This window comes from Ranitomeya variabilis, chromosome 4 (genome assembly GCF_051348905.1).
Source record: "Ranitomeya variabilis isolate aRanVar5 chromosome 4, aRanVar5.hap1, whole genome shotgun sequence".
Lineage (NCBI taxonomy): Eukaryota > Metazoa > Chordata > Amphibia > Anura > Dendrobatidae > Ranitomeya > Ranitomeya variabilis.
The window spans coordinates 557,565,883-557,592,922 of NC_135235.1; the positions used below are offsets into that span (position 1 = coordinate 557,565,883).

General features: G+C 43.3%; 1 protein-coding gene across 1 annotated transcript in view; it reads right to left on the reverse strand.

Moving 5' to 3' along the window:
- The window catches only part of ASIC2 (acid sensing ion channel subunit 2), a 1,067,153-nt gene extending 1,043,663 nt beyond the window's left edge, over positions 1–23,490 (reverse strand). The window contains exon 1 of the mRNA XM_077252712.1: positions 22,083–23,490. Coding sequence (XP_077108827.1) covers positions 22,083–22,646 — 564 coding nt within the window. The 5' untranslated portion in view covers positions 22,647–23,490. The remainder of the gene's footprint in view (positions 1–22,082) is intronic.
- Positions 23,491–27,040: the final 3,550 nt, after the last annotated feature.

Genomic DNA, 27,040 nt, shown 5'->3' on the forward strand with positions numbered 1-27,040 from the left:
TTATATTGAGGTTTTCAAATATTTCAATAGTCCATTTAAAATGGGCAAGGCAAGGGACGGGGAAGTGGACGTGATTCTGATGGTGCATGCAGAGGACAAGGCCGTGGCCAAGCTGAAAGTGGGCCACAACAAAGACCCACATCTTCGCGCTCGATCTTCCTGTCCCAGTTTCTAGGGGACCGCAGCACACCACTATTGAAGCCAGAACAGTGTGAAATGGTTGTTGGTTGGATAGCGGATAATGCTTCCAGTCACTTAGCCACCACCATCACCACCACCATATCTTCCACATGGTCAAGTCTGAGTAGCCATGAGTGTGGACCGGATATTACTCACCCTAATCCTCCTTCCTCCCACCATGCCGAGTGCCCTGAGACAACTGATCCCACACTTGGACACTCTGGAATCTTTAAATGGAAAACTGAACAACTCTTGTAGCGATGCCCAAAGATTTGAACAGCTACGGTCACACGAAGGCAATGGTGGGACAATGTCACAAGAGGTGGACGATGATGAGACACAAGTGCCAGAAAGTCAGGAGGAGGAGTAAGGTGCAGATGTGGAAGACGAGGTGGTGGAAGACATAGTGACTGACCGAACCTGGCAGGAGGACAGCAGCACACATGGGAAAGGAAGCATATCACCACAACAGGCAGTTAGAAGCACTGTGATGGACACAGACAGAAGGCATGCATCCGTTCCCCATAACACCAACATGAGGGAAGTTGCCATTCCAACTGTTAGATCTTCCCGAGTCTGGTTATTTTTTAAAGACTCTGCCGATAACCCCAAACAAGCCATTTGCAGCACCTGCCATGCCCGCATCAGCAGGGGTAGCAAAACTACAAGCCTGACCACCACCAGCATGATCAGGCACATGGCAGCAAAGCACCCGACTTTGTGGGCTGAACAACAGGCTCCAGGAACACTGTCTGCAGGTGACACCACTGCTTCTTACACTGTTTTGCATGAAAGCCAATCCCCAGTCCACCGTGCATGTGAAGATGCCTCTGCCCTGCACCTGTTGTTGCCCACAGTCAAGCAGCACCATCATCAAGCCTGTCTACGTCCTTGTCCCAGCGCAGCCTTTAGTTGTTTGTACCCCAGTCATTGGAACACAAGCGGAAATACCCAGCCAACACCCCACAGGCCACAGTACTAAATTCTCACATTTTTCGTCTGCTTGCACTAGAAATGTTACCTTTTAGGCTCATTGAGACAGAAGCTTTCCGCAACCTGATGGTGGTGACCGTCCCAAGGTACTCGGTCCCCATTAACCACTATTTCTCCCGCTGTGCCATACTGGCATTGCACCAGCATGTGTCTCACAACATTACCCGTGCCCTTAACAATGCTGTTACTGGGAAAGTCCACCTAACCATGGACACGTGGAAAAGTGCTTGTGGACAGGGACGGTACATCTCACTGATGGCACACTGGGTTAACATAGTGGAAGTCAGGACCCAGTCGGACCTTGGGATGGAACGCATCCTCCCCATGCTGAGGATGGAGGACCCTACATCAATCAGGGTTGCCCCCACAGTCTACAGCTCCTGCACCTCCTCCTCTTCAGCCTCCGTCTCTGAAATGAACACATCAGTCAGGAACAGGAAGCACTGCACCACTGCCTCAGCTAAGTGGCAACAGGCTGTGCTGCAGCTAATATGCTTAGGTGACAAACTGCACAATGCTGATGAGTTGTGGACAGTGCTGAAAGATCAGTCAGATATTTAGATGACACCACTGAACCTACAGTCAAGCATGGTTATGTGTGATAATGGCTGTAGCCTGGTGGTGGCTCTGGGGCAAGGTGAGCTCACACACATACCTTGCCTGGCCCATGTGATTAACCTTGTGGTTCAACGTTTTCTGAAAAGCTACTTAGTGCTGCTGGATCTGCTAGTCAAAGCACGCCATCTGTCTGCCCATTTTAGAAAGTCAGCTACAGCTTCAGCTGCCCTTGCCGTGCTTCAGCAGCGTTTGCAGCTTCTGGCTCACCGACTGGTGTGTGATGTCCCCACGCATTGGAACTCTACACTGCATATGTTGGAAAGGATTTGTGAGCAGAAGAGGGCAGTTGTTGACTAACAGCATCAACAAGGTTGTCAATATGCAGTTCAGACTCCACACATAAGACCTCAGGAGTGGACATGGATGTCAGACATATGTACTATCCTACAAAACTTTGAGGACTGCACCAAGATGGTGAGCGGCGATGACGACATAATTAGAGTCACCATACCACTTCTCTGCTTTCTGAAAACCTCTCTGCTCACAATTAAAGAGGATGCATTGCAGGCAGAGCACGAGGACATGGAGCAAGGAACCATACAGGGGGATTACACTCAGCCCAGCCTCATGTTGTCCCAACTTGGATTGGTAGGCAATGAGGAGGAGGAAGAAGAGGAACTACTTTCATGCGCTATAGACGGTACTACAAGAACAGCTTTCATACTGTCTGTTCACTGTCTGCGGGGATGGCCTGAGGACATGGAGGAGGAGGACAGCATGGTCAGTCATCCTGTTGGTGAGGACTCAGAAGTCTTGCCTGTTAGCAGTCTGGCACACATGGCTGACTTTATGTTGAGCTGCATTTCCTGTGACCCTCACGTTATTAAAATTTTTGGAGACACTCATTACTGGTTGATGACACTTCTAGACCCACGCTACAAGGAGAACTTTCAATCTCTTCTTCCAGATGCAGACAGGTGTACTAAAATGTTGCTGTACCAGAGGGTCCTTGTAGTGGAATTACTTTAAAAATTCCCATGTGAGAATGCTGGCAGCAAACGTCAGAATTTGTTGTACAACCAAGGAGTACAAGGAGAGAGACAGAAGTACCATGCAGCTCAGGCCGAGGAACAATGGCAAAGTTCTAGGGCAGCTTTCTCAGACTCTTCCATCGTTTCAGCACAGATGCAAGGGGTGCTGTCACAAGAAGTGCAATGTTTGGGAAGATGCTGAGGGAGTACCTTGCAGATCGTACAAACGTCCTCCGTGATTCCTCTGTTCCTTTTAATTATAGGGTATCCAAGCTGGACATGTGGCATGAACTGGCTCTTTATGCCTTGGAGGCCCTGGCCTGCCCGGCTGCTAGTGTTCTGTCAGAGCGGGTTCTTAGTGCAAATTGGTGGAATTATAACAGATTACCGCATCCGCCTGTCAACTGAAAATGCTGACAGGCTGACTCTTATAAAAATGAAAAAGGGCTGGATTGGGCGAGGCTTCTGTAAACCACCAAGTGAAAACAGCGAAACATAACCTCTAATACATTGTCTTTTTTGTGGAGGTGTATTCTCGTGCACCTGTTCACAACCACGCTTCCTGATTTGGTCTGTTTGGTGTTATCCTCCTACTTATCCTCATCTTCCACAACCACTAGAACACCAGGGTGAATATATTCCGTGATGTAAAAGTCACTAAACTTTTGTGCCAGTGCGTTTTTATACCCGTTAGTAATTTGAAACCAAAACAAATGTTACTTCCCCAGAGAAAATGTCTTAAAATCGAGTTGTACGTATATTCTTCCCATTTATTCTTATATTTTCCATTTTTCCTATATCTGGACAGTCCTCTAATGAGGTAATGTATACCTCTACAATATAAAAATATTGAAATACTTTTATATTATATTTTTATTTATATCCCTGTCTCTGAGCTGTTGCTAAGAACAAACATATCTGTTGGACACATTCTGGCTTCATATTTATGAACCTGTGTTCACACCTCCGTTTTATTTTCTTTCATAGGTGGATTCACATTTTTTAGTTATTTGTTTGATTTCAGTATGATTTATCTTATGTCTCCCCATTCTCCGCCACTAGATCACCAGGGTTAACGTGTTCTGTGTTGCTACAGCCAGTCTAATTTTTGGCAAGGGTGCAGTGAAATTGCAAAAAAGTGCAATCCCACACTTGTTTTTTTGTTTGGCTTTTTTGCTAGGTTCACTAAATGCTAAAACTGACCTGCCATTTTGATTCTCCAGGTCATTATGAGTTCATAGACACCAAATATGTCTAGGTTATTTGTTATTTAAGTGTTGAAAAAAAATTCCAAACTTTGCTGAAAAAAAAAATTGTGCCATTTTCCGATACCCATAGCGTCTCCATTTTTTGTGATCTGGGGTCAGTTGAGGGCTTATTTTTTGCCAAACTGAAAGTGGGCCACAACAAAGACCCACATCTTTGCGCTCGACCTTCGTGTCCCAGTTTCTAGGGGACCACAGCACACCACTATTGAAGCCAGAGCAGTGTGAAATGGTTGTTGGTTGGATAGCGGATAATGCTTCCAGTCACTTAGCCAGCACCACCACCACCACCATGAATACATGGTCTTTCAATTTTTCCTATCTCTGGACCATCCTCTTATGACCTAGTGTATACCTCTCCAATCTAAAAATATTGAAGTACTATTATATTATATTTGTATTTATATCCCTGTCTCTGAGCTATTGCTAGGGACCAACAAATCTCATTGGACACATTCTGACTTCATATCTATGAGCCTGTGTTCGTCCCCCCTTTTATTATTTTTTTCATAGGTGGATTCACATCCTTTATTTATTTGTTTGATTTCAGTATGACTTATCATCATGTCTCCTCATTCTCCACCACTAGATCACCAGGGTTAACGTGTTCTGTGCTTCTACAGCCAGTCCAATTTTTGTCGAGGGTGTCTATGATGCCCATTCACTATTTCTAAAAAGTGTAGCCCCCAGGGGGAAACATTTGTCAGCCCATGTGGCATTACAAATCTAGGAGACCTATTTCTTAACATTGAGCCTAGTTTTTTATGAGGTGTTCCTCAACGTGTCATCATTCTCCACCACTGTGCTGCTACAGCCAGTCCAGTTTTTGTGCAAGGGTGTTTTTATGATGCCCATTACTGATTTGAAACCAAAACAAATGTTACTCCCCCAGGGGGAAATGTCATAAAAATGAGATGTACGTTTATTCTTCCCATTTATTCTTATATTTTCCAGTTTTCCTATCTCTGGACCATCTTCTTATGACCTAGTGCAGTGTTCCCCAACTACGGTCCTCAAGAGCCACCAACAGGTCATGTTTTCAGAATTTCCTTAGTATTGCACAGGTAATTGAATGTTAGCCTGTCCAGGTGATGCAATTATCACATGTGCAATACAAAGGAAATCCTGAAAACATGACCTGTTGGTGGTTCTTGAGGACCGGAGATGGGGAACACTGAACTAGTGCATACCTCTCCAATATAAAAATATTGAAATACTATTATAGTACATTTTTATTTATATCCCTGTCTCTGAGCTGTTGCTAGGGACCAACATATGTCGTTTGACACATTCTGGCTTCATATTTATGAACCTGTGTTCGCCCCTCCCTTTTGTTATTTTCTTTCTTAGGTGGATTCACATCCTTTATTTATTTGTTTGATTTCAGTATGATACATCATTATGTCTCCTCATTCTCTGCCACTAGATCACCAGGGTTCACGTGTTCTGTGCTGCTACAGCCAGTCCAATTTTTGGCAAGGGTTTCTATGATGCCCATAAAATAGCTTTAAAAAAAATGTACCCCCAATGGGAGAATGTTGGTAAGCCCATGCTCTTTGTGTATGGGCATTACAAGTCTAGGAGACCCGCTCCTTTAAATTGGGCCTAGTTTTTAATGAAGCCTTCCTCAATGTGTCATCATTCTCCGCCTAGTTCTCCACTAGTTCACCAGGGTTTAGGTGTTCCTTTCTGCTACAGCTAGTCAAATTCTGGGAAAGGGTGTCTATGATCCCCATAAAATATTTTTTTAAAATGTACCCCCATGGGGAAATGCTTGTCAGCCCATGCACTTAGTGTTTGGACATTATGAGTCTAGGAGACCCGCTCCTTTGTAATGGGAAATTATTTTTTATGAGGCCATCCTCCATGATTCTTCCAAGGGGGAATTCTGTTGCGTGCATATTTGGATCAAGGCGGCCCTTGCATTCAATGCATGAGGAAACAGTATGGCAGGACCAACTGAAGAATGTGAAGTGGGTTTTGTTGTGGCCATCCAGTACCTGGGTTCAAAGGTTTAATGTGGTGAATATGACTTGGTAGCAGGGAAGGCCTTGCAGTTAATACATAAGAAAACAGTATGGGATTACAAAATGAATAATGTGAAGTGTATTTTCCTGTGGCCATCCAGTACCTGGGTTCAAAAGCTTATTGGGGTGCAAATGACTTGATAGCAGGGCAGGCCTTGCATTCAATGCAACATTTTTAAGGAATCTCTCCTGTACCTCTCGTGAAAGGGGTATTGGGGTGCGTTGCAATTCTTGGCAGCCCAACCACTCACTGCATAGGCAATAACAGCATAGGAGACCCACTGTTTAATAATGGCTCTTTAAGAATATTAATGCCACCTGATGCCCCTCTAAAAATAGGCTTTGTGACTTTAAGAGTCCCTCCTTCAGAAATGAAACAAGAAGTGTCTCCTTATGTGTCCACACCACATGGCCAGCTAGGGTTGTTAAATGTTACAATGACATTTCCCAGTGAATGCATTTGAATTTGCTGAAAGAAACGTTAAAGTTGAAAAACACATCAAAAACGCTACATGTTAACATAGCAAAAGTGGTGGAAGAACATTTCGGTCTGGGTTTTCCATAGACTTACACTGGGCTCGTTTCTCTGGTCGAGTACCCGAGTATTCCAATTTGCTCGACCCAAGCAACGAGCACAAGAGCATTTTAGTGCTCGCCCACCACTAATCAGGGATCTAGAGCCTCAAGATCAGGGGTCTACAGTCACATCTTGAATAGAATGGAGGTACGCATGCTTGAACGCCATTCCAGTTATGTCATTACATTGGTCTCCTAGAGAAAACTAAGTGAGGCAGTCTAAGTGTGAATACTTTTGGCAGACCCATTGATAATGAAAGGAGCCGAGTTTGAACATGTTGACCTACACTCTAATCAAGGTGGAGCTTCAGAGCTCAGTTCTTGGGGTTACAGAGCCGCAGTGTTGGGAGCATTGAGGACCCAGTGGTCGGACCACCACAAATCAAAGTTATCCCATGGGCTAATTTGTACAGTAAATGATGGTAGTGGACAACCCACTTAATGCCACAGTAACAGAAGTGATTATATTTTCTTACTTATATGTTCAAATATTTGTAGTTTATTATTTTCTTTAAAAAAAAAAGGCAAATGCTTCTAAGTTTATGCTGTTTCTTTTAGTTTAGTACTGTGCAACTTTTATTTTATTCATAGATTTTTCATAATTTCCTCCAGAACCGCTTATTTTTTTCAGTGAAAAGTGACTAATAAAATCAAGAAATAGCTTACACCGAGCAAATATATGGAGACGTGTGCAAAAGAGTCTTTAATAACTGTTGGGTTGCATGTCCACGAACAGGAATAGTAGCGTTTTGTATGCAGCATATTTTCGCTGCGTCCAAAACGTTGCGTTTTACAGTACAAGCACAGTGGATGGAATTAATAGAAATCGAATGCCCACTGACCTTTTTTATTTTGTGTTCGTGACTCAAGAGCGCTGATGTCTGTATCTCAGTAACGTCAGAGCTCATGAGACATGACCGGGAGTGACCTATGAAACAACATTCTCAGAACGACGTTCCATAGGTTGCTGTACAGAATGGCTCAAAAGTCGTGGTAACCCCAATGGATTACATTGGAGCTGTGAGGATTTTCATAAACTGGAGAATAAAGAGAGTGTTTCTTAGGTTGCCATTTTTGTACTACTTCTGATTCCCTGGATTACGTAGAATCATAATTTTTTGCTTGTTAATAAAATGGTGATCAAACTGTGGCTAGTGTTTTTTAAAATCAACTATTTTTTCTGTGTGTGTGTTTTTTTTTATTACTGGGTCAGTAGTTGAGGTATTTGATAGACACCTTTCCATTACTAACCTGTCATGCTTCTGCAATGCAGGCAGGTGCAGGCTTCACTAGCTGGCAGTAGAAAGGAAGCAGGTCTGCACCTAAACAGAGCTAACCTGCAGTGCAGCAGTGAGGCTACCACAGGTGACAGCAGAATAGTCAAACAAGCCGGGTCAAATCCTAGACTATAGCGCAGTACCAAAGGAATAAGCAAACTCGTGGTCAGAGACAACCCAGGGGGTCAATAACGGTCAGGAGCAGATAAGCCAAAAGACAAAGGACGGAAACAGGTCAGGATTCAAGCCAAGACAAAACCAGGGAGTCAGCACACTAAGTGGAAACACTGAGTCAAGATGGGAACAGGGGAAAACAGAGACACGGGTTGAGACAGCAAGCGCAGCAGGACCAATCAGCGCAATCAAAGTCAGCTATAGCAGCACTAGGCAAAAACTATAATTGACATCGCCTGCAGGAAGCAGCGGCAATAAACAGCCAACCTGAACCCAGACAGAGGCTGAGAAAGGTTAACTCTTGGATCATGACATAACCCTTGGGTTTTATGACAGCAGACATTACAAAGCTGACATCAATTTCATAAACTATTACCCCAATTGCCACCTTCTATCTATCTATCTATCTATCTATCTATCTATCTATCTATCTATCTATCTCATATCTCTCTATCTATCTATCTATCTATCTATCTATCTATCTATCTATCTATCTATCTATCTATCCCATATCTATCTATAGATCAATCCAGGGGCGGATTATAATAGGGTCAACCTGGGCGGTAGCCCAGGGCCCAGAGGTGTGGGGGGCCCTGGGCTACCGCTCAGATTGCCCGCTGCCATCAGGGCATTACTGCCATGACTGGCGTATGGGCCCAGTGGGCAGAGGGGCCCGCATCGGGCCCCGTCTCATCTGCTCACCGGGCGCCTACCGGCGCTGCGGCAGTTAAACGCTATTGATGTGCGAGCGTGCGCCCACACATCAATACTTAACAGCCGCCAGCCAATCGGAAGCTGGCAGCTGACAGCAGTCGCAGAGCACACAGCGCCGGCGTCTGACATCATTGTCAGTTGCTGGCGAGTGCGCGCTGCTGGAGGGAGCTGCTTCGCCGAAGGAGCCCGGAAAGGTGAGGAGAACTCTTCTTTTTTTAATTGCGAATGGCAATCCGGGGGGCCTGGGCCAGAATGCTGGACACTGGGTCAGAGATGCTGGACACACTGGAGGCAATATTCTGGACACACTGGGGCAGAATGCTGGATACTCAGGGGCAGAAATGCTGGACAAACTGGGGCAGATTGCTGGACCCACTGGGGGCAGATTGCTGGACACACTGGGGCAGTATGCTGGACACACTAGGGGCAATATGCTGGACACACTGGAGGCAAAATACTGGACACACTGGGGGCAATATGCTGGACACACTGAGGCAGATTGCTGGACACACTGGGGGCAATATGCTGGACACATGGGGGCAGAAATGCTGGACAAACTGGGGGCAATATGCTGGACAAACTGGGGCAGATTGCTGCACACACTGGGGGCAATATGCTCGACACACTGGGGCAATATGCTGGACACACTGGGGGCAGGATGCTGGACACACTGGGGGCAGGATTCTGAACACACTGGGGGCAGATTGTTGGAGACACTGGGGCAGATTGCTGGACACACTGGGGGCAATATGCTGGAGACACTGGGGCAGATTGTTGGACACACTGGGGGTAGGATGCTGGACATTGGGGGCAGAGATGCTGTACATTGGGGGCAGAGATGCTGGACATTGGGGGCAGAGATGCTGGACACACTGGGGCCAATATGCTGGAGACACTGGGGAAGATTGCTGGACACACTGGGGGCAGGATGCTGGACACACTGGGGCAGGATGCTGGACACACTGGGGCAGGATGCTGGACACACTGGGGCAGGATGCTGGACACACTGGGGGCAAAGATGCTGGACACATGGGGGCAGAAATGCTGGACAAACTGGGGACAATATGCTGGACAAACTGGGGCAGATTGCTGGACACACTGGGGGCAATATGCTCGACACACTGGGGCAATATGCTGGACACACTGGGGGCAGGATGCTGAACACACTGGGGGCAGGATGGTGGACACACTGGGGGCAGGATGGTGGACACACTGGGGGCAGGATGCTAAACACACTGGGGCAGATTGTTGGAGACACTGGGGCAGATTGCTGGACACACTGGGGCAATATGCTGGCGACACTGGGGCAGATTGTTGGACACACTGGGGGCAGGATGCTGGACATTGGGGCAGAGATGCTGGACATTGGGGGCAGAGATGCTGGACATTGGGGGCAGAGATGCTGGACATTGGGGGCAGAGATGCTGGACATTGCGGGCAGAGATACTGGACACACTGGGGGCAATATGCTGGAGACACTGGGGCAGATTGCTGGACACACTGGGGCAGGATGCTGGAAACACTGGGGCAGGATGCTGGACACACTGGGGCAGGATGCTGGACACACTGGGGGCAAAGATGCTGGACTCATGGGGGCAGAAATGCTGGACAAACTGGGGGCAATATGCTGGACAAACTGGGGCAGATTGCTGGACACACTGGGGGCAATATGCTCGACACACTGGGGCAATATGCTGGACACACTGGGGGCAGGATGCTGGACACACTGGGGGCAGGATGTTGGACACACTGGGGGCAGGATGCTGAACACACTGGGGCAGATTGTTGGAGACACTGGGGCAGATTGCTGGACACACTGAGGCAATATGCTGGCGACACTGGGGCAGATTGTTGGACACACTGGGGGCAGGAAGCTGGACATTGGGGCAGAGATGCTGGACATTGGGGGCAGAGATGCTGGACATTGGGGGCAGAGATGCTGGACATTGCGGGCAGAGATACTGGACACACTGGGGGCAATATGCTGGAGACACTGGGGCAGATTGCTGGACACACTGGGGGCAGGATGCTGGAAACACTGGGGCAGGATGCTGGACACACTGGGGCAGGATGCTGGACACACTGGGGGCAGAGATGCTGAATACTGGGGGCAGAGATGCTGGACACACTGGGGGCAATATGCTGGAGACACTGGGGCAGATTGCTGGACACACTGGGGGCAGGATGCTGGACACACTGGGGCAGGATGCTGGACACACTGGGGCAGTGTCTGAACAGCCCGTGGCCCTTGCTACCCTTAATCCACCCCTGGATCTATCTATCTATCTATCTATCTATCTATCTATCTATCTATCTATCTATCCCATATCTATCTATCTATCTATCTATCTATCTATCTATCTATCTATCTATCTATCTATCTATCTATCTATCTGAGTTGAATGTTTTTGAGAAGCTTTGAGAATTGAAGCTCCTGCTCCAAAAAACTCCTTGAAAAACTCCTTGTGCACATCATCATTTCCACTCCAAAAACTCACCAAATACACTCAGTGGGCACATACCCTAAATGTTGTACAGCTCAGCATGAAAAATATGTAACCTTTTATACTTTCAATGTTTTTTTTTTTACTTTTGCACAAGTAAAGCTTTTCTTTTTAAAACACAAGAAACTGAGAGAAAACTCTTCAAATCTTCCTCAAAAATGCAAAAACTCCAGTGATCTGCTCAGTTTCCTATATATAAAAAAATCTGCAAAAAGACTCAGTTTGCATACGGCCATTGAGAGGAATATCCATGTTTCCAAATTTTTTAGTAGTTTTGTATTTTTGACAAGGATTTGGAGACTTTCTACTCAGTGTCTCAGTGGTTATGTGCTCATGACGTCTTTTTCTGGCGGATCCACAAAATTGTCACTAAAAATGGACATAATACATGCCAATGTCCAAACAACATACTGTAATTGTGCACACTCTTAGACTTGTGTTACTTATTTTATCCACTTCAGGGTTCAGAAACCCTGGAGTAGTTAAAAGAAGTAACATAATTATTCTTTGGATGGCTTTGTTAGGAAGCTGCCCAAGTTGTGTTATAGAAGACACGGTAGAAAGACACTGATGGCGCATCTGTGGCAAAAATGACGGCTAAACTGCCAGCAGCTCCGGCGTCAGATTAAAGATGTTGTGTGCACATAGCCAGTTTTCTAGCAGGTTATTGATTGGACAGTGCCTAGTCTTAAGCATTTTCCATGAAGAGACTCTTCAAAAAAGTGACATGAATAGTGTTGTTGAGCAATGCCTTCCGATATCGGGAAATATCGGATCCAATTGGATCGGACCGATACCCAAAAAATGTCAGATATCGCTGATTCCAATACCGGAAACCAATGCTAGTCAATGGAACACAAATATCGGAATGAAAATAAACCCTTTCTTTCCTTGCACATCCAGTTCGGGAGGGGGGAAGAGTGGGGGTGGTGCGTGGATGGAGATTGTGCGTGTCTGTGTGTGCGGGCGGGGTCTGTACGGGCCTCTCGGAGGTCTGTGCGGGCCTGCCGGGAGTCTGTGCGGGCCTGCCAGCTTTCTGTACGGGCCTTTCAGGGGTCTGTGCGGGCCTGCTGGGGGTCTTTACGGGCCTATTGGGGGTCTGTGTGGGCCTGCCAGGGGTCTTTACGGGCCTCTTGGGGACCTGTGCGGGCCTGCCAGGGGTCTGTACGGGCCTCTTGGGGGTCTGTGCGGGCCTCTCAGGGGTATTTGTGTCTGTGTGCAGGCATCGTCCGATGGGACCACAAGTCCCATCGGGCTATGCCTGCTACAATGACAGTGATTGACGCATTAGCCAATGATGGGACAGTAGTAGTCCCATCATCTGGCTAATGTGTTGAATGTAAAAAAAAACACAAACATACATACTGCATACAACATACTACATACATACATACATACAACAAACTATATACTACATACATACTACATACGTACAACATACTACATACATACTACATACATACATACAACATACTACATACATACTACATGCATACATACTACATACATACATACAACATACATACAGCATACTACATACATACAACATACATACAACATACCACATACATACAACATACTACATACATACAACATACATACAGCATACCACATACATACAACATACTACATGCATACTACATACATACTACATACAACACATTACATACATACTACATACTGTAGCGTGGCTAAAGGGTGTCAAATCGACGGGAGATATGTGTCACATAGATGGCTTACCGCTGTGATGTAACCATAGCTGTCGGTATGTGTGTCAGGACCTGTGGTGATGTCAGAACCACATGTCTAATCATGTGTCAGGTACCTGGGTGTGGTTTCAGGCTACATAATGGAGGTGTGTTTGGCACATGGCAGTGAGTGTGGAAGTCTGTCATGGTGGACAGGTTTCCATGTGTCCAGGGCGGACACTACAGACAGGAGTCTGTGTGTGTGGAGGGGCAAGCCTCCACAGTGTGTTAAGGCTTCAGGACTGAGCCTGAAGGAACGGACATTTGTTTCCCTATGCCTGAGCCAAAGGCTATTTGTAGGACTGTTTACCTTTGTTTTGCTGACTTAAATGGTTTATGGAGTGAATAAACCCACAAGAACCCTGAAGAGAATGTGCCTCCTGTTTCCTCCTATGCATCTGAGCGAGTGAACCCCTACAATACATACATACAACATACTATATACTACAGTCATACTACCATACTACATAAATACATACTACATACATACAACATACTACATACATACAACATACATACAACATACTACATACATACAACATATATACAACATACTACATACATACAACAAGCATACTACATACATACAACATACATACTACATACATACTGCATACAATACATTCATACATTACATACAATACATACATACAGACATACAGTACATATAACATAGAGTACATACTCACCATCACTTGTCACTTTGATCCCCGAAGCTAGGGTCATCTGGAAAAAATATTAAAATAACAAACAAACAATATACACCCTGATCCGCAGAAATCCACAAGTATCCCACGACGATCTCCCGTGGAGAGCAGCAGCATCAGCTGATGTGACTGCTCTCTAGGGGCTCCAGGAATACAATGATGGGAGGGAGGTATCCTTCCGCACTATATTCCTCTGCCACTGTAAAAAATAGTCCCTAGTCTCACTTTTGACATTGCTGTGTGAGAAAGTTCCCAGGCAGCAAATGCCATAAAGTGAGACCAGTGAACTACAGTAACCTCTCAGTGATGCACTGCAGGAGCCATTGTCTCCTGTCAGTGTGTTACTGGAGGTCCTATAGAGCAGTGACATCACCAGATGTCACTGTTCTATAGGGGAGATCGTCGTGGGACACTCGTTATTAATTTGGACTGCGTCGGACAGGGAATATACGGTTTATTATTTTACGTTTCTTGCAGGCACTGAAGTATGGTAAGTATGGTTAAATTAAGAATAATAAAATACTTTTTTCTGGCTATGTCTTTATTTTGTTTTTAACTCTTTCACTACTCTAGGATTAATAATGGATAGGAGTCTTATTGACACCTCTCCATTATTAACCCAGCTTAATGTCACCTTACAATAGCAAGTTTACATTAACCCCTTATTACACCATATCCCACCGCTACTCGGTAGTGGGAAGAGAGGAACTAAGTGCCGGAATTGGTGCATTTTACAGATACGCCATTTCTGGGGCGTCTGCAGGCTGGTATTTGTAGCTGGGGGGGCCAATATCCATGGCCCCTCTCTAGGCTATGAATATAAGCCCACAGCTGTCTGCGTAGCCTTTCTGGCTATAAAATATAGGGGGACCCCACATCATTTTTTTGGGGGTCCCCTATTTTAATAGCCAGTAAGGGCTATGCAGACAGCTGCAGGCTGATATTCATAGCCTGGGAGGGGCCATGGGTATTAACCCCTTCCCAGGCTACAAATATTGGTCCCCGGCCGTCGGCTTTCCCCCTCTGGCGCAGAAAATTGCGCGGGAGCCCACGCCATATTTTTCCCGTTTTTTTCTTTATGTTCAATAATCAACATTGTCCTATCTATGGATATATCTATTTATAGATATATCTATAGATACATAGATGTTTCTATCCATATATTTATCTGGCTAATTTCACACATCAGGTTTTTGCCGTCAGGCACAATCCGGCGAGTTTTGAAAAAAAACTATCCTTTTTTTCTGCTGGATCTGTTTTTTCTCAGAGTTGTATTAGCGCCGGATTGCGCCTGATGGCCACACGTTTCATCTGTTTTTTGCTGGGTCCGTCAAAAAAGCTGTTTCCGCTGGATGGAAAACACATACAGAGGAATGTTTTATCTGTCCGGCGAAAAAACGCACAGCGATGGATCCGGCGAAAAACGTATGAAACTGAGATGTGAAATGATGAATCCGGCCTCCGAATCCAATTTTTCATGCATGTTTCCATTCAAATCATGCACATTTTCCGTTTGTTTATTTATTTATTTCCAAAAACTGCATCAAAAACTGCACCAAAAACTGCATCAAAATTGCAACAAAAACTGCATCAAAGCTGCATCAAAAACCGCATTAAAGAATGCATCAAAACTGCATCAAAAACTGCACCAAAAACTGCATCAAAACTGCACCAAAAACTGCATCAAAACTGCATCAATAACTGCACCAAAAATGCATCAAAACTGCACCAAAAACTGCATGAAAAACAGCACCAAAACTATAAACTGTGTCAGGACTCTGAACATTTTTTACCTTTTGTGCATTACTGCCCTTTTCCAAGATGGCATCTTTTGTCTCATGTGCACTGTGTCTTCCTGCTATAAAACTCCACCCCAGCCTTCAGTCTGTGCTAGAGTATTCTGCCTTGCATCCAACTCCTGACTTCTGATTACTCCCTGGCTATATACCTGCTCCTGTGAACCTGTGTGGTTATCCTGCTACTCTGCTCTGAGTTCCTGCTGCATACACCAGTTCCAGTAATCCTCCTTCATCTGCTGCTCGTGTTTACTCCTATCTGCATTTGCTGGACATGTAAGCTCTTTCTTCTCTGCAAAAACCTGACTATTAACCAGGCCTCCCTGGTTGAGCTAAGATATGATTTGAACTGCCTTATAAGCTTATCTATCTGTGTTTGGACTAAGACAAGTATTTATTCGTGTCAAGTATCCTCAAGAATAACTGTGCTTCATAGACTTTCTACTTGATTGCATTTTCCTCTGAAGTTTCCTATAGACTGCTAAGCTGCGTTTAATATTTACACCAAGTGTTGTGGACTTGAGTTTCTCTCTGCACCTGTTTGAATCACCGTGTGATAATATAGACTTTACCACTTATAAAACTGTGTCCTGTAGTTGTCTTGTTCCACGCAAAGTCTCCTGAGTTATCCCCTATAATTATTACAAACTGCTTCAAAAACTGCATCATAACTGCACCAAAAACTGCATCAAAACTGCATCAAAACCGCAAAAAAATCTGCACCAAAACCGTACCAAAACTGCATCAAAAACTGCATCATAACTACACCAAAAACTGCATCAAAACTGCATCAAAAACCGCACCAAAAAATGTATCAAAACTGCACCAAAAACTTCATCAAAACTGCATCAAAACTGCACCAAAACCATTTTAGTTTTGGTGCCGTATTGGTGCCGTTTTGATGCAGTTTTTGGTGCAGTTTTGATTCAGTTTTTGGTGCAGTTATGATGCAGTTTTTGAAGCAGTTTTGAAGCAGTTTTGAAGCAGTTGTGGTGCGGTTTTAATGCAGTTTTGGTGCAGTTTTGATGCAGTTTTAATGCATTTTTTGGTGCGGTTTGTGATGCAGTTTTGATGCAGTTTTTGGTGCAGTTTTGATGCAGTTTTTGGTGCAGTTTTTGATGCAGTTTTGATGCAGTTTTTGGAAATAAATAAATAAACTGAACATGTGCATGATTTGAATGGAAACATGCATGAAAAAACGGATTCAGAGGCCGGATTCATCATTTCACATCTCAGTTTCATACATTTTTCCGTCGCTGTGCGTTTTTTCGCCGGACAGAAAAAACATTCCTCTGTATGTGTTTTCCGTCTGGCGGAAACAGCTTTTTTGACGGATCCGGCAAGAAACGGATGAACGTGTGGCCATCAGGTGCAATCAGGCGCTAATGCAACTCTATGAAAAAAAACGAATCCAGCAAAAAAAAAAACGGATTGTTTTTTTAAAAACTTGCCGGATTGTGCCTGACGGCAAAAACCTGATGTGTGAAATTAGCCAGATAGATATATAGATAGAAACATCTATGTATCTATAGATATATTTATAGTTAGATATATCCATAGATAGGCTGATGTAGATTAATGAACATAAAGAAAAAAATGGCGTGGGCTCCTGCGCAATTTTCTGCGCCAGAGGTGGAATGCCGAAGGCCGGGGACCAATATTTGTAGCCTGGGAAGGGGTTAATACCCATGGCCCCTCCCAGGCTATGAATATCAGCCTGCAGCTGTCTGCATAGCCCTTACTGGCTATTAAAATAGGGGACCCCCCAAAAAAATGACGTGGGGTCCCCCTATATTTTATAGCCAGAAAGGCTACACAGACAGCTGTGGGCTGATATTCATAGCCTAGAGAGGGGCCATGGATATTGACCTCCCCGGCTACAAATACCAGCCTGCAGCCACTCCAGAAATGGCGCATCTGTAAGATGCACCAATTCCGGCACTTAGCCCCTCTCTTCCCACTCCCGAGAAGTGGTGGGATATGGGGTAATAAGGGGTTAATGTAAACTTGCTATTGTAAGGTGACATTAAGCCGGGTTAATAATGGAGAGGTGTCAATAAGACGCCTATCCATTATTAATCCTAGAGTAGTGAAAGAGTTAAAAACAAAATAAAGACACAGCCAGAAAAAAGTATTTTATTATTCTTAATTTAACCATACTTACCATACTTCAGTGGCTGCAAAAACATGTAAAATAATAAACCGTATACTCCCTGTCCGACGCAGTCCAATTAATAACGAGTGTCCCACGACGATCTCCCCTATAGATGTCACTGATGTCACTGCTCTATAGGACCTCCAGTGACACACTGACAGGAGACAATGGCTCCTGCAGTGCATCACTGAGAGGTTACTGTAGTTCACTGGTCTCACTTTATGGCATTTGCTGCGTGGGAACTTTCTCACACTTTCTGCCAAAAGTGAAACTAGGGACTATTTTTTTACAGTGGCGGAGGAACATAGTGCGGAAGGATACCTCCCTCCTGTCATTGTATTTCTGGAGCCCCTAGAGAGCGGTTGCATCAGCTGATGCTGCTGCTCTCCACGGGAGATGGTCTTGGGACACTCGTGGATTTCTGTGGATCAGGGAGTATATTGTTAGTTTGTTATTTTAATATTTTTTTACAGATGACACTGGCTTCTTGGAACAAAGTGACAAGTGATGGTGAGTATGTACTCTATGTTATATGTACTGTATGTCTATATGTATGTATTGTATGTAATGTATGAATGTATTGTATGTAGTATGTATGTAGTATGCATGTATGTTGTATGTATGTAGTATGTATGTTATCTGTATGTTGTATGTATGTAGTATGTATGATGTATGTAGTATGTATGCTGCATGTATGTATTATGTATGTTGTATGTATGTTGTATGTATGTAGTATGTATGTAATATGCATGTAGTATGTTGTATGTATGTATGTAGTATGTATGATGTATGTATGTTGTATGTATGCATGTAATATGTATATTGTATGTATGTAGTATGTATGTAGTATGTATGTAGTATGTATGTATGTATGTAGTATGTATGTATTATGTTGTATGTATGTATGTAGTATGTATGTAGTATTTTGTATGTATGTATGTAGTATGTATGTAGTATATAGTATGTTGTATGTATGTATGTAGTATGTATGTAGTATGTTGTATGTAGTATGTATTTTTCTGATTTTTTTTACATTCAACACATTAGCCGGATGATGGGACCACTACTGTCCCATCATTTGGTAATGTGTCAATCACTGTCATTGTAGCAGGCACAGCCCGATGGGACTTGTAGTCCCATCGGACGATGCATGTACACAGACACAAAGACCCCCGAGAGGCCTGTACAGACCCCCGGCCGGCCTGCACAGACCCCCGATAGGCTCGTACAGACCCCCGGCAGGCCCGCACAGACCCCTCACGGTCCCGCACAGACCCCGCACACACAGACACGCAGTCACCGCCCACACTCCATTATAGTGCATCATGACATCATTTCAGCAGCCAATCACAGCCATGCCATTAGTTAACATGCCTAACATTCCTAACAGGATGTGCCCACACTTCTTAGGATCCTCATTGGCTGAATAGAATCAAACTGGCTCATTGTATTATGGGAACTTCCGATTCCGGTATTCGATGTTGTAAAAGTATCGGTACTCAGTATCGGAACTCCGATACGGCGAATATCGGCCGATACCCGATATTGCAGTATTGGAATGCTCAACACTAGACATGAACTGTCTTTTCTCCTTTCGTGTTTTTCAAAACCTGAAGCACAAGAAAAAAAACTAGGAAGAGACTTTCAAGGGTTTTTTAAGTGATCTTTCAGGCGTCATTTCACATGGACCTGTGCCAAAACACTCCTCACAAAAACTTTCTGTTCTCTTACCCTTAGGGTATGTGTCCACATTCAGGAAATGCTGCGTTTTTGATGCAGCGCTGAGCCGCAGCATCAAAAACGCAGCGTCCAGATGTTACAGCATAGTGGAGGGGATTTAATGAAATCCCGTCTCCACTGTGCATTAAAAAAAGGCATGCGTTTTTCCCGCAAAAACGCACATGCGTTGCGTTTTATTCAGAACGCAGCATGTTGCTACAAGGAGCAAAACACGCAGGAACACCGCAGGTGACCTGCCAGTGACCTCAGATGCATTTTTGGTCAGGATTTTACCTGCATAAAATCCTGACCAAAGCCTGAAGCAAACCTGAACGTGGACACATACCCTAAGAATATGTTTTCTGCAGGATGAGCTGTACTTATTACTGGTACCATATGGGGTATATAGGTTTTTTAAATATTTTTTTGTTTGGAGGTAGGACAAGCAAAAACATCAATTGTGCTATTTTTTTCATATATTTTTATTTATTATGTTCACCATGTGGCATTTGTAATGTTAAAAATAATTAAAATTCACAGTGCAAGTATGAAGATACCAATTGTATGAATTTTTCTTTTCACATTTTTCACATAATAAAACATTTTATTAGGGAAATCTTTTTTAAATATATTTACCTTTTCATATTTGTAAAAATTGTAATACTTTTTTTCTTACATTCCACTAGGGGACTTGAACCTATATTTAGATTGATTATTCCTACAGTAAACTGCAATACTTCTGGCAGGCCTTAAGGGGTGTACAAAAAGGGAGGCTTTGGAAGCCATTGATAAGAACCACAGCTTCCCAACCAACCTATCACCACCATGAATCATGATGAGGTGGAGTTGATGGAGTGACAGAGGGTGTCCCCTTTTCTTTGTCAAACACCTTTAGATGCCAATGCTAATGATCACTGCATCTAAAGGGGTTAAACATCCAGGATTGGAGTTAGCATCGATCCTAGCACTGAAACAGTTAAATGACTGTTATATAGAGTAAACCTTGTAATTAGGGGAATTTAAAATAATTAAGAATAAAAGAGGATTTGCTTGTGGATTTTGCTGGAACAGCCCTTAGACCTTGATCACACAGTGCAGATTTAATGCAGAAGTGAATAAAAAAATAACTACATCTGTGCCCTAAGTTGTCAAATGTTTCAGTCAGCTACAATTACATAGTAGAGTATTTTAGGGGCATGTTACTTTCACACTTTCACATAGGCATCCAAGGAACCCCACTGAGAATAAATGAGCCTTCATATTTCTGTTATAGGGCCAAACAAAAATGGAAGTCTTTAATGATTAGTCTCCAATGCAGAAGTGAACACAACTGCACAGGATATCAGCTTGAATAAATAAAAAAGGGTAAAACTGATGACTGCGTAAAGGGTCATGGGGGTGGGGTATAACATAGGGGTTGTCACTTTGGTGCTCCCTAAATTTGTGTATCATACTCCGCCGCTGCAGGCCCCGCACCAGGTCTAGCACAGTGTGTCAGTTTTGCCCCCAGAGCTCCTTTATGCAAGCAGCCATTTAGCTAACTAATGTACCACATAGTACTGAATGTGCCTGTCCGCAATCCCATCCAGTGAACAATGTATTGGACAACCATTTAACAACCAATGTATAGATATAATGCAAAGAGTAATTTTTAATTAGAAGCCATAAGTTTTCTTGAAAGAAGCTTAACAGATAAGCCGGGGAGAAGAATAAGTCCTCAGATAAAGCTCTTATCGTGTGAAAAATTTATCAGCAAAACAGTTTTAACCTATTTACTGCCAGTGCTTACTTGGGGGAAGATGAATGCTTTAGAATCGCCAGCAAAACTCATGTTTACGCAGCTCGTCTAATCTATGCCAATGCTAAACCGACCAAGGAATCAACATTACCACCTTCTACTATGACCGATACAGACAACTCTCAGCACAGTACTGAGTCCAAAAGTCCAAAGCTCACAACACTGATCCTAAATGAGAGCATTTAATAAACATTGCCTAGATGGAGAACGCTATTTTAATGAAGGCACGAAAACTAGAATGAGGTGAATAACAATATAGAATAATTTCATAACTGAAGAAATGTATGAAACCAAGAGATGCAATAAATTCTACTCAATTGATCGATTCATCCAGAAATGAATACGGTTATTGTCTGATTTGATACATCCTATTATTTCTTCCAAGCCAGGCACCTGTTGACCTTGGCCTACAGATCCAGCTCTCCAGCTGAGCCAAGCAATTGTGTTTATTAAGCCCTCTGGCTTTGTCTTCACATTGCGGACAAGCAGGAATGTGTATAACTTGGATTTCCAGTACATTATATTAGACAGGAATTTGGCAGGCCTTGTGGCCATGTGCCACTCTGACTTGGGATCTCAAGAATCCATGCACAGCCTATTAAGAGCCAATTAAGGCATTTACGGTGAGGTTACCCAACATAATCTGCGGACTCGAGAAAACTTCAAAGGAAACAGGTAGAAACTTTCAAATCCAAATTTATAGGACATTTATACTTTAGAGTATTGACGCTATAGAAGATACTAAGCATCTACATATAACCACAATGCAAATAAGTTCAATTATACATTTAGACCCATAATGATATTTTTTCCTAAGTATTCATGAAAACCAAAGTGAGATCCAGGCAACTAGTACTCACAGTTTGAAAGTCTCTGTAGTTGCACTCATGTCCCCTGAACTTGCAATAAAGCATCATGTCCTTCAGGTCATGGCCTGTTCTCTCCATGAATTCACCCATACAGAAGGTTTTCGGTTTGAATTGTTTGAATTTGGTCTTCTCTTCAAGAATGGCCAAGACTTCTGGGTCTGCCAAATGAGGTTCAAATATGTGACCATTGACGTCAAGTAGCTCCAGCAATTCTCCTGCATGATATAAGTCATTAGTTGTGATTTTGGTAAAGCGAAAGGAGTTGAGATTACAGATGGTAATGGCAGGAAAGACCAGGCTCTCTACCACCACTTGGTCCACTTTAGTAACATGTTGATAGGAGAAGTAAAAGGCCACTCTCTCTGAACTTTCCAGAAAAAGGAGGCCCAGCGAGCATAAAAAGGCAATTGTCCACAAGAAGCGCCGAACTGTCAGTGGGCCATAAACAAATATATGCCGTATCCCATGGAGCGTGGATGTGTTGGCAAAAATCTGAATACTAGAGGGGTGGAGGCTCCCCAGGCTGTCCTCACTGGGACTCTCCTTCAGATCCATTTTTCCACTTGGGAGGTACAGCCTTGTTACCTCCAGTTTGATTTTTTTGGTGGTTTTTAGACCTCTCTACATGAAATACCAGAGGAGAAGAAGAAGCCCTCTTGTAGTCTCTCCCTCCCAACCACCAAAGCCTTCTGTCAACTCAACGATCGCCAGTTGGGGGTAAATGTTTATAAATAAAATCCATAGAAACTCTGGCTGTAGATTTCTTCATTGCGATAAGGAGGGTTGGATGTGCATGGGGAGACACCAAGGTGAGGTGGAACTGCTGTGGGTGGGAAGAGAAATAGACACCGGCCAATAGAATCAGAATTCATCCTTTCTCCCTCTTGCTCCATTCTCCACCTCGTTCTCACACGCAGACAGGGAAGAAATGTGATTAAACAAAACCAAGCAGACTGATGAATAAAAAAAGGATAGCAAACCAGTGTTCAGCTGTGTGTGTTAACTGGTGCAGCAGCCAGTGTCTGTGGTCCCTTGAGGTGGATTTCACCGGAGTATTCTTTCCTTGAAGACCAATCGCTTGAATTAATCTCTCTCTATTTTTCTCAGATCTTCACCCACCCACCTTCCCTGTGACACAAAACCCAGACGGTGCCAGATTCAGTCCGCGATGCGAGAGCCAGCAGAGGTGATGAGGGAAGGGGTGGGGAGAACTGGAAAAGCATCACACTCTGTGAATATATTTGTCTGAATATCCACAACACATCAGTGGAAGACCTCAGTATATAAAGAATAGAAAGGGTGGAGGGAAAAGGGGGATAGTTTCAATGGCTCCAGGGTAGCAATAAAATGCATACGAGAAATCATTCAGATGGTAGAGCTGATGGGCAAAGTTAAATATGTAAGTGCAGCGGGTACATAGCAGAGCACATTAGAAGGTTGGAAAAATGAAAAATAAAAATGATGCAAAACCTACAGATTTAGCCATATTTTTCTATTCTTTTCAGATCTTTTATTTTATGTTCCGAGAATCTTATCACATGCTGATATCCATTTTAATCCTTAGTAGTGAAGAGCAGGGGATATCTGAGATGGACAGACAAGCAGTTGAAGAACTGGTGAAGTGAAAAGAGCTCCAGAGATTAATTATGCTTTACAATATCCCAGAATGCAGGAACATGGGCAGCAGAGACAGGCACACAGCCTGCTGTCAGGAAAAGCAACTACAAAATACCAGGCTCAAACTGACAGGAGTAGCCTCGCTGGGATCCAAAAACCAGATTCAATGTCTTTCTCCTTTATCTTGTACATGGTTGAAAAAGTCATTATCTCTGAAGATAAAACACTAGAGAATCCTTTTAGTTAATACTCTATAAAGGGATCAGTGTGTTTCTACTACAAGATTAGTTCATAAATCAATAGTACACATGAACATAAGCAACTTTGTAATACATCTTATCAGAGAAATTCACTTCTTTCTGTTCCAGGACTCAGCACTCATTTTCAAAGTTCTCAATTCCAGAGTAAAATCTGTATTCGGAGAAGACAGATTGTTACATTACCGAGATAGGAGATGACAGTTGGTGCTGATAAGATTCTATGTAAAGGGGAGAGAGTAAAATGGAGGAGCTAGAGACAGAGCTCCTTCCTCCTCCCTTCTGCGTAGAATCTCATAAAAACCAACTGCTATCTCATATCTCAGTAATGTAACAATCTATCTTCACCAAATACAGATTTTAATCAGGAATTGAGAACTTTGAGAATGAATGATCAGTCCTGGAGGAAAAAGAAGCAGATTTCTCTAATATATATTTCAAAGTCACTAATTTTCACTTTTACTTTTGATTTATAACAATGGATACATTTTAAAGAAGCATTCCGGGCAAAAAAGATAACATTTTAGGGCTTGCTCACAAGCTGCTGTTTTTCTCTGTACATTTAGCAACAAACTGAATGTGATTTCTAAAATCTTATGGACATGCAGCTTATTTTTCTCTAATACATTTAAACCATCAAAGTGTTTTTTTCAAACCTGCGGCATGTTAATTCTTTCATTGTTTTGGAGCATTTTTCACCCTTTCAAATGAATGGTGAATAAAGCTGCAAATAAAAATGCTTCATAAAAGCATGTAAAACCACAACATTGTCACGAGGGTGTCACGTCCCCTTGGAAGACCTGGAGTTAGACAGTCACGTCGGGTAATGAATCACAGGTCTTCTTTAGAGATGTTGTGATTTGTGTCCCATATTATTAAATGGATTTAGTTTCTTCTGGTGCTGAAGAGTTTAACAACCGTTTCTTTGCTGGTCAGAAACATGCAGCTCCATTGCTGTTGCTTCTGAGCATTACCTCTTCCTTTAAAAACTGGTCAGAGCTTCTTGTCCCTACTGGCAAAAGATTTGTCTTCCTGTGCTTTGCGCTAAAACTGAGTGGTTGAAGTAGAGTTGTAGTAGTGTTCTGTGGTTTTCTGTAGTATATGTGTGTTTATCCCCTGGCCCCTGTTCCCATTCCCAGTTAGTATAATCCTCCCTGTGCCTATTCTCCTTCCTTTTGTTGGTTAGTGATTTTGCATGATAGAGGTTTTCTGTTATCCCTGTTTTGTTTTTGTGTCTTCTTTATCTTACATTTCTGTCCCATCTGTCATGGGGTGGGGAAGAGGACAGATCAGGGTGTGACAGGAGCATAGCAAGATCGGAGACTTGGGCCTCTCTACCTTCAAGAGTATCCCCGGGACAGGGATTGTCAGGGTCCCAGTTCCATGGACAGTTTGAGTCCCCCTTCCTTACCGAAAACCGTCACAGCGTAGCAAACAAATTATGAATGTTTTTCCTAGAAACTTTTATAAGAACAATCTGCTACAAATACTCAACATGTGCACATAGCCTTACTGTTCCCCTTCCTGAGTCCTACTATTTCTTCAATATGAGGAGTAATGATCCAGTCTCAGTATTTCTCTCCCTGCAGGTACATTCCACTCTGAGTTTGTCCTGTGCTAACCTCGTGCCCTGAGCCATGTATAATAATATTCATGTTTTTTACTCTGCGGGCAGTGCGTGACTTGATCACTTTATATCTATACAAGTATCAGCTCGGAGGTTGACTGTATTATTCCAGGTGCTGGTTGTGCTGCCTGTGTGACTTTCCGTGACCAATGTGGATTCACTGGTTAATGGAAGAAAATGATAGTCCTTGGAAAATTTAGGAATATATCATTTTTTTATGATGATTGTACGTACCCTGGTTGCAAAGCTTGTTTCAAGGTCAACTGTAGTAAAAAAACAACAAGAATTTGCATGTAAAAGATTGTGCGCTGGACAAACAGTGGCATAAAAAGCCATCAAAACGCTACCCCTTCCATAATGATCTGTCCAACAATACTGAGCCGTGTTTCTGTTCATAATGGATGAAAGCTGTGGTCTATCTGCTTTTAATTAATAGGTTACCTTTAGAACATTTTTTTTTATATTTACACGCAGGTATTTCAGACTAAAAGATTTTTACAATTGACTTTCATTAAAAAGGTTGCACCATTTAGATTTTTAGGCTGATTCTTTCCCAGTTCATTTCTGCTTGCAGAATAGGTCAGTGAGCATATTCTTATAGGGAGTTTGTAACTTTTTTTATCTTTCTTTTACTGAACTCTTCTGAGCTGATTTAGCACCACAGATCACATCAAAGTGGAGCTGAACATTTACGTGGTCATATATCATCTGAGAGGAGCTCTGTAAAGATAGATAAAAGAGTTACAAACTTGCTACTTCAATACAAGCTCACTGATGTGCTCTCAGTTCATTCTTCAGCCAGCCAAAGACAATGCCTCCCAAATTAATACAATTTTTTTACAAAATCCAACTTCAAAAATTATTTTTACAATTGGGTTTGATTAAAAATGTTGCACCGTTCAGATGTTTAGGCTGATTTTTTTCCTGGCTAACTGCTGGCTGCTGTATAAAACAATGAGTTCGTTCTGAAAATGAGTTTGCAACTTTTTTTTTAATCTTTCTTTTACTAAGCTCTTTTCAGCTAATCTATGACCACCGACCACATCAGAGGGGTGTTGAACCTTTATATCATGTATCATCTCAGAGGAACTTTGTAAAGATAGATAAAAGAGTTACACACTTATCACTTCAATACAAGCTCACTGATGTGTTCTGTTATGGTCTGGTGATGTAGGAGCGACATGCGACTAGCTCTGAGCAGGTGGTAACTATACAGACCGCAGATCCTGATCTTAACACAGACACTAGCAGTAGCCGTGGGATGTTCCTGTCACTCCCTGGACACCTCGTCACAGCCGGAGAACTAGCTACCCCTAAAGGTAGAAACAGGAAAGCTATCTTGCCTCAGAGAAAATCCCCAAAGGATAGGACAGCCCCCTCACAAATAATGACTGTGAGAGGAGAAGGAAATTACATACGTAGTATGAAACAAGATTTAGCAAAGGAGG